The sequence below is a fragment of the Ranitomeya imitator genome, chromosome 5 (genome assembly GCF_032444005.1).
Source record: "Ranitomeya imitator isolate aRanImi1 chromosome 5, aRanImi1.pri, whole genome shotgun sequence".
Classification (NCBI taxonomy): Eukaryota; Metazoa; Chordata; class Amphibia; order Anura; family Dendrobatidae; genus Ranitomeya; species Ranitomeya imitator.
In genome coordinates this window covers 634,823,008-634,836,621 of record NC_091286.1, presented here as the reverse complement: position 1 = coordinate 634,836,621, position 13,614 = coordinate 634,823,008, and the positions used below count along the sequence as shown (strand labels likewise).

The following is a 13,614-nucleotide window of genomic DNA, read 5'->3' as shown; positions in this document are numbered from 1 at the left end:
AGGTAAATTTTTCCCTTAAACAACCCAGGATTTCAGGGATAGTACCAGAGTCAGAGGCTGAGAGAGACCGGTCAATCATCTGCAATGGCAGAAGCTGGCTGGGGAAGCGCCAGACTCGCCCAGGCTCCTGCTATTGTCCTCAAGTAGATCTTTCAAGTGTCTATTCTCTGTAATGCAGAGAAACACATACCTGGCAGAAATCAAAAGCCAACAACCAACCCCCCTCTCAAATCTTCCGCTTGAAAAGAAGCGTTTTTTAAAAACCGGAAAGATAGTGTAAGCATACCTTAAAGGAAACCTGTGACCCCCAATATCAAAGGTGAACTAAGCCCACCGGCATCAGGGGCTTATCTACAGCATTCTGTAATGCTGTAGATAAGCCCCCGATGTATCCTGAAAGATGAGAAAAAGAGGTTAGATTATACTTACCTGGGGGGTGGTCCTGTCCGATGGGCGTCGGGGTCTGGTCCGGCGCCTCCCATCTTATGACGTCCTCTTCTTGTCTTCATGCTGCGGCTCCGGCTCCCATTTGAGGGCAGAGCAAAGTACTGCAGTGCGCAGGCACCGGGAAAGGTCAGAGAGGCCCAGCACCTGCACACTGCAGTACTTTGTCTGTCCTGTTGGGGGCAGAGCAAGGTACGCCTGCACTGGAGCCGCAGCGTGAAGACAAGAGGACATCATCGTAAGAAGATGGGAGGCCCCAGACCGGACCACGACACCCATCGGACCGGACCGCCCCCCAGGTGAGTATAATCTAACCTCTTTTTATCATCTTTCAGGATACATCGGGGACATTCAAGAATGCTGTAGATAAGCTCCTGATGCCGGTGGGCTTAGCTTATCTTCGATTTTGGGGGTGACAGGTTCCCTTAAAGGAGTTCAGTCCTATTTGGTATAAACTCTAGCGATAAGCGGACGTGCTGGGATAAGGTGTTGTTTCAGCATACTTGTGCGCTAACAGAGTGTCTTTGGCGTTCTCGAAAAATATGTTGAAGTCCTCACAGCTGCATATTTCGCAGCTGTTCGACATCCACAACATCTGTAGAGATTGCCTGTTTGTGTCAAACAGCCGCGAGACATTCAGCCGCGAGGACTCAAACATATTTTTTGAGCATGCCGAAGACACTGGGGTAGCACCAGAGCATGCTCGGATAACGCCTTACCCAAGCACACTCACTCATCACTAATAAACTCCTTAAAGGACAGTATTGTTTTTTTTTCCCTTTACGGGAGTTAGAAGGCGGTAAATATTCCTAAATATACTACTTGGGTCACCTAGAGATTGAAGTTCAACTAGATAAAATATAATACATTTTTAAATATATCTTGGAGAAATAGAAGGATAGAAAGCTCAAATAAGGATCAGGTATCAGCCTAATATTGAAGTCTATGGAGAGGGCAGGGAAGAGGAGAAGTAGAATGAGAAGGAGGAGCAAGGCATTGGCACCCACAGAGCCATGCTGCTGCTTTCTAGTAAGTGTTTATCTCATTCTTTAGCTGAATTCACAGCTACTTTGATCAGTACTGCTGTATAACGTCCTCCATGCAGCTGCTGCCTACATAGAGATAGCAGAGAAAGAATCCTTCACGTCTGTGTGCCAAGCAGAGAATTCCTGTTTAGGTGAAGTCAGGAGAGATAGCTGCCAGCCAAACATGCAATGTGTATGCTGGTGTTTAGGCTCAAACCCATGGACATATTCTAACATTTATTATTATTATTATTATTAATGACCTTCAGCACGATCTCGAGCCATGGCAAATTGATAGATGAACGATCTGTAGGAAGATCGATCTTGTATAGGTCCACCAGGGTCTTCTCTGCCATTATCTTGATTGTATCAAGCCATCCCGGTTGTTGGTCTTCCTTTTCACCTGGTTCCTTATATTCTTCCGCTATGATGATCTTCTCCAGTGACTGCTCTTTTATGATTTGTCCAAAGTAGGCAAGTCATAGCTTGGTGATCCTTGCTTGGAGTGACATGTCTGGCTTGATTTGTGCCCAAATTGTTCTAAGAAAAGGTGAAATATTCCAGTATTCTGGCCAAGTTTTGATGTTTTTTTCTAGACCTCGACAATATAATCTCGTGTAGTAGAAACTAGAATATTAACAGTCGCATAGAATTGATATAGAGGTGTCATAGATTTGCATCTGAAATAGATTAGTTCATCATACAGTTGTCTGTTGTGTTTTTTATTCTTTTGCGACCCATACATTCTAGAAATGTGGAGGCTTCCCTCACGTCTCTGGTGCGCTCGGTTACACTTTACGCGCTTCAGTCCTCCGGTGCCACATAAAGAGAACAAACCGAGGTTGAACTTCACTCGTAAATCTGTTCTATTTTTTATATCCCCTTTTACATCCGCTTTTGAGCTTTAGAGAATATTTTTGCAGAGTCTAGAGGTGAAGATGAAGAAGAGACTGAATGTGGTATCATGAAGAAGGCGGATAGCGTACTGTGCCAGTTATGGCGCCAACATGTGCATGTTCTGGTAGCGGTTACCTAACATTTATACCATTATACACACCCCTGTGCTTGGTACGAGTAAAAAACTTATGATTTGTAATATTAAAGTGTCATCTGGTCTGGAAAACTAATGTTTCTACATCTGGTAGGTAATTATAAGTTAGTTGAGGAAGACTACCCTTTATGAGCAGTTTCGAAGAATTCGTCTCTTTCTGGAGGACCCAACTCATCTGTGCATTATAGAAACAACCAATAGATTTCAACAAGAATTAGGTAATACCTATTTTTACCAGCGGAGGCGCTGTGAGGATTTAAAACATTTGCAACTAGGTTCTCCACAAACTAGAGACGCTTTCTGGATTGGCAGGGCTCTTTGGTTGGCTTGTGATCGAGGCACCCAAAGTACAGATGGCCATTTTCATATTTTGATGGTGATGTTTGTAGTCTGTGTGACAGAAGTTGCAATTTTGGGTCATTTTTTATATTTTTTTCTTACAGGATGGTATTTATAAGATGAGTCTTTCTCCCGATGGAAATCTTTTGGCAGCCGTTCATTTCTCTGGAAAACTATCAGTTTGGGAAATTCCATCGTTACGACTGCAAGGAAAGTGGTCTCAAAACGAACAGGTATAAACCTTTATCTTTGCACATATCTATCGATTTATTTCACATCAGCTCTCTCTATATTTAATCTATCCATATCCGTGTTCCAACTCCAATCCTCCAGATCCAACAGGTCATGTATTCAGAATTTACCAGGGTTAAAGAACACTGGTCTATGTAGTGGCTTGCAAAAGTATTTACCCCCTTGGCATTTTTTGTCTTTTTTTTTACTTCACAACATGGAAGTTCACTGTTGTTTTTTTTTTTTTTTTGAGGGTTTGCATCAGTTCATGGTAAGAACATGACATGTGCTTAAGTATTCACCCCCCTAAAGTCAGTACTTTGTAGAGTCTCCTTTTGCGGCAATTACAGCTGCAAGTTTCTTTGGATAAGTCTCTGAGGTTTCCACAACTTGCCACTGGGATTTTCATGTATTTTTCAAGGCAGAACTACTCCAGCTTCTTCTAGTTTGCGGTTCACCAGAGGAAACTTTCTATCTTCAAGTCTGACCACAGATTCTCAATTGGATTAAGGTCTGGGGTTTGCTTAGGCCACTCCACAACATTTACACATTTGCCCTTAAACGACTCACGTGTTGCTTTAGCGGTATGCTTTGGGTCGTTATCTTGTTGGAAAATGAACTTCCATCCCAGTCTCAAATCACTGACAGACCAAAACAGTTTTTGGTCAAGAATATGCCTGTATTTCTTCCCAACAATCTTCCCCTCGACTCGGACCATTTTCCCTGTCTCTGCTGCAAAAAAAACATCTCCACAGCATGATGCTGCCACCACCATGTTTCACTGTGAGGATGGTGTTCTTGGGGTGATGAGCTATGTTGGTTTGGTGCCAGACATAGCGATTACAATGGTGGTCAAAAAGTTCAATTTTGGTCTCCTCTGAACACAGCACCTTCCTCCATACTTTTGGGGAATCTCCTGCATGTCTTTCGGGAAGCTCAAAACTAGCCTTACAATTTTTGTGTGTAAGTAAAAGCTTTTTTCTGACTACTCTTCCATAAAGGCCACCTTTTATGAAGCGTATGGCTTATTGTGGTCGTATGGACATATACTCCAGTCTCGGCTTGGGAGCTCTGCAGCTCCTTCAGAGTTGCTTTTGGCCTCTGTGCTGTCTCTGATTAATGCCTTCCTTGCTCGGGCTGAACCCTGACTTGTACTTCCCAACTTTGTCCCCGACTTGTCTGAGATTGCCTTGGTCTTCATGGTGTTTGGTTAGCGGTGCGTCTTGTTAATGGTGTTGCAGCCTCTGTGGCCTTTCAGATAAGGTAAAGTGTATATATTGGCAGACATGTGACACTTGGATCGCACACAGGTGGACGGTCATCCTTTCACTAAATGTGACTTATGAAGGTAATTGCTTGCACCAAAATTATTAGGGGCTTCATAGCAAAAGGGGTGAGTACATATGCACATGCCAATTTTTAGTTATTTGATCCCTTAAATTTAATTTATGCCTATGTTTTTTTCACCTCAGCAACTTGGACTAATTAGTGCTGATGCATCTCACACAAATCCGATTACAAAAATATTTAAACACTGGTTGTAATGTAAAGAAAATAGGTAAAAAGGCAAGGGGAGAGAATACTTTTGCAAGCCACTGGGCATCTACAGTATTTCCATCTAGACATTTGGCCTAGCTCTTATATCATACACTGGATTTTGGTGACCTAAAAATTCAAGTGAAAAAAAAAACCTTTTAGTGATATATAAATTGTGTGAGTTGTCAAGAACAAAATGACGTGTCATTCTTTAATTGAAACCAATATTGTCAACCACATGAGGGCTGTATCCCAAAAAACTCTGGAAAGCAAAAAAAAAATTATATCCGCTTTGTGTAAATTTCATCATGTAAACCGAATGTTACCCAGTGGTGTGCATGGCCTCCACTTTCATGTAAATGGTCTGGACGTGCTCCCAGTGAGACGACAGATGATGTTTAGGGCATTAGTGAGTTCCTGGTCTCCGGCTCTACATGGTAGCATTTGATGAACTGATATAATATGTCCCAGAGATTACCAGTTGGATTCAGGTCTGGGGAACGTGAAGACCAGTCAATAGCATCAATGGCTTTGTCTTCAGTAACTGCCTACAGACTCTGCGCACAGGAGACCGAGCGTTGGTCTACACGACAAGGGCCCAATGGACCAGTGTAAGGTCTGATCATGGCGCTGTGAGTTTCATCCTGGTACATGAATCATGGTATCTTGGATATTACATGTAGATTTGTGTGAACGTCCTAGAACTTGCTTGCCCAGACCATCGCTGACCCATCGCCTAACTGGTCAGGCTTGCTCATGTTGCCGGCAGTATAACACTCACCACAGCGTTGCCAGGCTCTGATATCTGACACGTGTTCAGTATGAACCCGCTCACATTTGTGATGACCATGATGGTTTATTGGTGGACCCTCCAATTTTGTTGTTTTTTGCTGAATATCAGTAGAGCCACCCGATGATGGACCCTGCAGTTTTGGTCAGATACATGCACACCAGGAGGTAATTTTGTTGGGCTCTGACACTGCTCCTCCTGTTCCTATTTCACCAAGTTGCAGATCCTGCTGCTTGGTTGATGCCTCTTTATGGCCTTGTCCAGTTTTCCTCACGTTCTGGTATCTGCTCCATGGTCTTGAGACTGTGCTAGGAAACCTTCTTGTGATTGCACTTATGAATGGAAGGACCATCCTTGAGGACATGGACTACTGATGCAACCTGCGGGTACAAGGACAAAATGCAAAACTGGCAATGGCTTGATGATGCCAACAGTGAAGGATGGCATTGGCTCAGTAATGCGTACAGTGAAGCATGGTGGTAGCTCATTAATGCGTACAGTGAAGTATGTTGGTTGCTCGGTGATGCCTACAGTGAAGCATGGGATTGGCTCAGTAATGCTTACAGTGTAGCATGGCGTTACTCAGTGATGCCTGTGGTGAAGCATGGGGGTGGCCTGGTGAGGCTCTGTGACTGTTTTTCTCCGTCCGGCAGAGGAAACCTGCAGCATGTGGAGAGCAAGATGGATTCAAGTGCATCAAGAAATATTAATAAAATAAAACATCTTGCCTTCTTTGAGGAAGCTCAAGCTTGGGCATATCTAGACCATCCAACAGGACAATGATCCCTCAATGTCGACTGGGAATTGGTTTCAGAAGAAGTCCTGGAAGATTCTAGAGTGGCAACCCATCACAGTCACCAGAGTTGAAGACTCCCATAGAAAATGAGAAAAAGGCTGTTGCTGCACATAAACTCAAGAATATTAGTGACCTGGAAGCCATTGAATGGACTGCCAATATCTGACACATTGAATCACGTTGGTGGCAGGTCATAACAGCCAGAAGGACTTATCTAAGAACTAAAGACGCTAGTCTTGAAGGGGCTGAATTATTGTGACTGCGTGGTCAGTGAAAGTGGTGTTTTGTGTTAAATTTGGAGAAACTACTTGGTATTATTGGTTATGGTGCGTCATTTACATTGTTCTTGTTTGATTGGTTTATTGCAGCCAGCCAAAAGTTTGTTTTACACACACAGACACACACACGGTACGGAAAGTATTCAGACCCCTTTAAATTTTTCACTGTTTCATTGCAGCCATTTGGTACAATTCAAAAAAGTTCATTTTTTTCTCATTAATGTTCACGCTGCTCCCCATCTTGACTGAAAAAAAAAAACAGAAATGTAGAAATCTTTTCAAACTTATTAAAAAAGAAATATCACATGGTCATAAGTACTCAGACCCTTTGCTCAGTATTGAGTAGAAGCCCCTTTTGAGCCAGTACAGCCATGAGTCGTCTTGAAAATGATGCAACAAGTTTTTGCACCTGGATTTGGGGATCCTCTGCCATTCTTCCTTGCAGATCCTCTCCAGTTCCATCAGGTTGGATGGTGAACGTTGGTGGACAGCCATTTTCAGGTCTCTCCAGAGATGCTCAATTGGGTTTAGGTCAGGGCTCTGGCTGGGGCAGTCAAGAATGGTCACAGAGTTGTTCTGAAGCCACTCCTTTGTTATTTTAGCTGTGTGCTTAGGGTCATTGTCTTGTTGGAAGATGAACCTTCGGCCAAGTCTGAGGTCCAGAGCACTCTGGAAGAGGTTTTCATCCAGGATATCTCTGTACTTGGCCGCATTCATGTTTCCTTCAATGGCAACCAGTCGCCCTGTCCCTTCAGCTGAAAAAGACCCCCATAGCATGATGCTGCCACCACCATGTTTCACTGTTGGGATTGTATTGGGCAGGTGATGTGCAGTGCCTGGTTTTCTCCACACATACCGCTTAGAACTATCATCAGATCGGTCTATCTTCATCTCATCAGACCGGAGAATCTGATTTCTCATAGTCTGGGAGTCCTTCATGTGGTGTTTTTTTTTTTTTTTTTTTTATAGCTAACTCTGTGTAGGCTTTCATATGTCTTGCACTGAGGAGAGGCTTCCGTTGGGCCACTCTGCCATAAAGGCCCGACTGGTGGAGGTCTGCAGTGATAGTTGACTTTGTGGAACTTTCTCCCATCTCCCTACTGCATCTCTGGAGCTCAGCCACCGTGATCATGGGGTGGTTCTTTACCTCTCACCAAGGCTCTTCTCCCACGATTGCTCAGTTTGGCTGGATGACCAGGTCTAGGAAGACTTCTGGTGGTCCCAAACTTCTTCCATTTAAGGATTATGGAGGCTGTGTTCTTAGGAACCTTGAGTACTGCAGAAATTCTGTTGTAACCTTGGCCAGATCTGTGCCTTGCCACAATTCTGTCTCTGAGCTCCTTGGCCAGTTCCTTTGACCTCATGATTCTCATTTGGTCTGACATGCACTGTGAGCTGTGAGGTCTTATGAATGAAGGAGTAGAACCATCTCAACGAGGATCACAAGGAAATAGACAGCATGTGACTTAAATATGAGTGTCTGAGCAAAGGGTCTGAATACTTATGACCATGTGATATTTCAGTTTTTCTTTTTTTTTTCAGTAAATAAAACAAATTTCTACATTTCTGTTTTTTTTCAGTCAAGATGGGGTGCAGAGTGTACATTAATGTGAAAAAATGAACTTTTTTGAATTTACCAAAGGGCTTCAATGAAACACAGTGAAAAAATTATATACACATGCACACTCATATAATTAGTTTTTTTCTCATTACAAATCTTGCGACCTACTTCTTTGCATCATTTGTGGAGAAATTACCGTAGATCTTTGTCTCTATCTTTTAAATATTTATTTCTGAACGTGGCCCTTTAATTCAGCAGCAGGGGATTGTTGTGCGCATGTCAGCAGATCAGTTAATACTCGGCAGCACAATCCAACAGCGCAATTAGGAAGAAGACTAACAATACGATTTGAAAATTAAATAAAAGTAAGTTTTGTGAAGTGGTGTGAAGTCGGCTGCGTTCTCTGAGGATCCTGGAGAAGACAGAATTGGCGTTAATGATGAGCCTTTTATGTGTAATTGGGAATTCTGTTCTATATTCTGACATTTCTAGTTCTGTTCATGTGGAACGGAGCACAATGCCATATTGACATGTAAGATATAGAATTTCTATCTTTTGACTAAGGTTTGGGCTCAGAACATGAACTGTTGAGTTGTTATCCGTGCTCCAATAATTCCATGATGGCCTTAGAGGGTTTCTTTTTTTTTCATTTGAACCTTTCTCTTGTACGATGAGCATGAACCATTGGACACCGTAGTCTGGAGGCCAGAAGAATTGACCTGCACCAAGCCAGGTAGTCAGGACTGCAAAATTGTGAAAGGGCTCAATCATAAGAGGCAGGTTATTATCCAGCCTTTTGATGGGTCCCTTGGCAGTACATGATGCCAGGCGTGCTAATCAAGAGGAGTCGGAGACGTCAATTGGGTGTTCCGCAGGGCTACCGTCTGGTGGTCATGGAGTATCGGAATGTATCGATGTCGCCACTCGACCATTGATTCCCTCAGAAGGAATCGTAAAGTGACCTATTGTGTTAATCAGGTGTTTATATGAAATGCATGGTAAATTTATATCAATATTTTCTGCATTTATTCATAAAAATATCAGAAATGTTACAAAAACTTCAAAAAAATTAGCAGTTTTCGAAGTTTGAATGATTACCCCTTAAATCCAGATAGTCACACCACACCAAAACATTAATAAATAATATTTCCCTCATGTCGGCTTTACATCAGAACCTTTTGTGAAATTTTATTTTATTAGAATTTTAGGAGGTTTAAAAATGTAGCAGTAATTTTTCATATTTTCAAGGAAATGTACAAAATGTTATTTTTTTAGGGACCTATTCAGGTTTGATGTGACTTTAGAGGTCCTATGTATTGTAAACGTATGAACAACTGCTGTCAGGTAGTTTATTAACCCTTCAGGTGCTTTTCATGAATTAATGCAGTGTGACGTGACTGGATTGAAGAAGTTTATTTTTGCCACCTAAATTTTGATAACTTCTGAACGGGTCAGTGTAGCCGGCAGACTTTAAGGCTGCTATTTCACTATGAATTGCCGTGGAAAACGTGGGGTTAAAGAGGGAGCCCCCACACTCTGTTAACCATCAAGATGCTGTAGTCATTATTGATAGCAGCGTTTAAGGGGTTAAACAACTATAGTATGTACAAACACGGATCATGGCTGATGCTTCAAGTTGTCAGCTATAGTGGACTGCCGAGAGCTGCTGGGTTGTCACCAGTGGAGGGATTCTAGTCCCTTATATCCCAGGTCAGTAAAAAGACGTATTGGCGGTCATTAAGAGGTTAAAAAAAACCCTGTAGGGTATGTGCACACAACAGGATTTCTGGCAGAAATTTTCCCGACAAAAAACGGACATTTCTGCCAGAAATCCGCATGCGTTTTTTTCGTGGATTTGATGCGTTTTTTGCGCGTTTTTGATGCGTTTGTCTTGCGTTTTTTCCCAAATGCATAGAATAGCGGGAAAAAAACGAAAAAAAATGCAAAATTAATGAACGTGCTGCTTTTTTTTTTTTTTACCGCAATTCGTTTTTTTTTTTTTTGCGGAAAAAAACGCATCATGTGCACAAAAATTGTAGAATGCATTCTAAATGATAGAATGCATAATGTATGCATTTTAATGAGTTTTTATCACATTTTTATCGCGAAAAAAACGTGAAAAAACCTGAACGTGTGCACATACCCGTAATATTCTGATGACACATTTCCTGCAGGAGTCCAGGGGAGATCATAATCTGCTCTTGAATGTGGATTTCCGGTGACTCTCACTAATTCTTCCATTTATTGGTAATTACTTTGCTACTTTGTTGTCCCGCGCACTTTCCATCATAGAGGTGCGATAAGACAGCAGCAGAGTCATATTTAAAATGGAGATAAATGAACGAGCTCCTCATCGTTTTCATTAGGATCAAATCATGCGTGGCCACGAGGCTGCCGAGATCTCAGCAAAGCAATTTAACGAAAAGATTCTTGTCTCCGCCATAACGGTTTGTTTTCCATTTGTACAATTTGTCAAACTCTTTTATAATCAAAACCTTCTATATATTTTCACGTAAAAAAGTCTTCTTGCAGAGGGCGCACCGTCCTGGCAGTAAGATGAGCAGGGAATGATTAAGGAAGGTCAAAGAAGCATGGAAGAAAGCATAAGGGGTGTCCTGCTCTTCGCTCCGGGGCTCGCCCCTGCCCTGTTAGTCTATGGAAAGCGGTTTGCTTCTTTTCTCTACCTGCTCTCCATTATAGCCTAATTACATTAGTCTGTCTGATGAGGTTGGCATTATTTAGTGTTTTTTGTTTGAATGTGCTTTCCATAATATCCCTGTAAAAAAAAAAAACGTAACTGTCATCAATGGTTTCTTACACTTTGGGGGAGCGTTGGGAGTGATGAGGGGGAGACCGAATAAACAAACATATAAACAAATAAAAAAACAAGTAAACAATGCCCTGATATATGCATCCTTCCACCCACCATTGTTGTAGTGCTAATTCCAAAGTATTAAAGGGATTGGAGGCAGAAGCCATGTTATCACCTCTCACCAATCAGTGTCTGACTGCTGGGAGTGGTACTAATCTGCAAAACTGGGAACTTGTATCCTAATCACAATGAAGTGGCAGTATGCATCTATGTTCCCCGCTCTATTCATTCCTTATGGGGCTACAGAGCGACTTTTTCCAGCAACCATCTAGAGAATGAATGGAGCAGGCAATTTGGGCATCCGACCTACCGCTCCCTTTTGTAACATGGATTAGTGTTTCCAGTTCTGCCGATCGGTGCGAGTCCCTATGGTGGGACCTGTGGAGAAACGCGGGTCAGTGGCTCTCATCCGCTGGCCTGGCTGTCTTTAGAAAGACTGCACGGACTGGGGCTCATCTCACTGAACGCCCGTACTCCTTCACCATGGGCAGAACACAACTCGGACAACACAGCGTGAGGGTACCACACTCTGGTAATACTTTATAGGATCACCAATGGTTATCAGCATATAGTACATTCCCAGCAAGGACACAAGATGGAGTCTCACCCTCCACTGGCTCAACAGGGACAAGAACCTCCTCGACTTCAGGGTATCCAGGGTTAGCTACTCTAGCCAGCAGCACCCCGCTTTTGGTGTGCACACACTGAGAAGGTAGGGTCAAGCTTAGGAATCTGACTGAGCACAGTGAAGAATGTGGCCAGTTGACTGAATTGTCCGAACCTGGGTTCTCCAAATGAATGTGTGGGCTCAGTGTTGGACAGTTGAGCAGTGCTGTAATCCACCAGCTGGAAACATGTTCCGTAGACTTATGTGCTGTAGAATCACATTGGTGACAGGAGCAGGCCCCTTTTGTAAACCACAGCTTCCATTTCAGAGCTTTGTGCCCCACAAGATTGGGGGGGAGGGTGTGATGATCATGACTGTTATCATTGTTCTCTATTTGAATTAGACTGCTTAATTGTCCTCCAAATGATGCAGACTAGTACACCACAGAGAGCTGATGCAATCAGTAATCAGCAGGCATTCTACCAATTAGCATGGAAAAAGGGGCATCGGATAGTCTTGCATGAAACAATAAAAGAATCGCGAGGCGCTCCCGTGTGTAAGCCCACTCAGACTGACATAGTGGATCCAAGTGTTGGACAGGCTCACCTGGATGAGTTACACAATCACAGTCAAAACTGGTAAAGGCAAACTGCAGCACCCATATAACAAAGGAAAAAATGACGATCTCAAGGCCAGATGTATTATTCCTTTGTTCAGTAAGTCCAGGGACGGGAACAGGAGGGAGGAAAAAATGACGATCTGAGGGCCCTGTCTAACAGGATGTAGTATAAAAAATTTTTTATTAATAAAACAAAGCGTTTATAGAGCGGACTGCTCTCTCCATCAGCTACAAACAAAAATAAAAACATACATAGAGTGCATTGCACTCTTAGGCTATGTGCACACGTAAAATGGTCCACTGCGGATTTTTCTGCAGCGGATTTGATAAATCTGCAGGGCAAAAACGCTTTTTTTTTTGCTGCAGATTTATTGCGGATTTGCTGCAGTTTTTTTGCGAATTTCAATGCGGTTTTACAACTGCGGTTTTCTATTGGAGCAGGTGTAAAACCGCTGCGGAATCCGCAGAAAGAAGTGACATACTGCGGAATGTAAACCGCTGCGTTTCCGCACGTTTTTTTCCCGCAGCATGTGGACAAGGTTTTTTTTGTTTCCCATAGGTTTACATTGTACTGTAAACGCATGGGAAACTGCTGCGGCCTGGCGGCAAAATCCGCAGCGTGTGAACATAGCCTTATAAGCATGTAGACCAAGTGTAGGCATTTAGATTCAGTAATTATTTAACCCTTACCATGTAATCGCATATCAATGTAAACATATACCCCCAGATACTACATAGAGCGATTGACACTGCAGTTTATGTATCACTGTGTCCATGTAAATTGCGATATGTGGGATGGACCACTATGCCCATACATCTCAGGATGAATAAACCCTGGTCTAATATAAAAAATGGAATAATGAACCATAGTTTGTTGAGGCATTTTCTCTTACCCCATGACGGCACTAACGAGAGAGAGGGATCCGCCCCCAGGGACAGGAAACCCACAGGTTAAAAAGGCGGGACCTCTCCTCCACCTCAGTTCGGTTTCCTGTCCCTGACTGGGAACCCACAGCTCACTGTTCGTCGCGGGATTCCAGGGACCATCGGACCGAATTCAGGCAGGGGGGGGCCCTGCCGCGGTTCCGAGTGAATATCCTCCCTGAGGACACATTCCGGGGTCGGCGGGCCCTGTCGGTATGTGTGGAGAAGAAGCAGTGAAGAGGAACAAGTCTGCTCCTTCTCCTTTCCTACAAATCAGCCGGTAATAGGTAGCGGCGGTTACCTGGGAAACCGCCGGTCTGACGGAGCTCAGAGAAGGGGGTGACGCCGGTCACCAACAGGAGGCTCTGGTATGGGCAGCGGCGGCTGCGGGGATCCCTCCGTCCCTTCTGTGAAGCCGGCGGCTAATGGAGCGCGCGCGAGGCTGGCGCGACTTACTGCGCAGGCGCGGGGGTCACTTCCGGTGCGGCGCAGGGGACCTCTGGGTAATCCGGAAGTCGCCTTGCGCCGCACTGTTGGTATA

At 43.5% G+C, this 13,614-nt stretch overlaps 1 protein-coding gene across 1 annotated transcript in view; it reads left to right on the top strand.

Moving 5' to 3' along the window:
• The window catches only part of NBAS (NBAS subunit of NRZ tethering complex), an 854,371-nt gene that overhangs the window by 89,454 nt on the left and 751,303 nt on the right, over positions 1–13,614 (top strand). Inside the window, exon 12 of the mRNA XM_069728113.1 lies at positions 2,964–3,092. Coding sequence (XP_069584214.1) covers positions 2,964–3,092 — 129 coding nt within the window. The remainder of the gene's footprint in view (positions 1–2,963; positions 3,093–13,614) is intronic.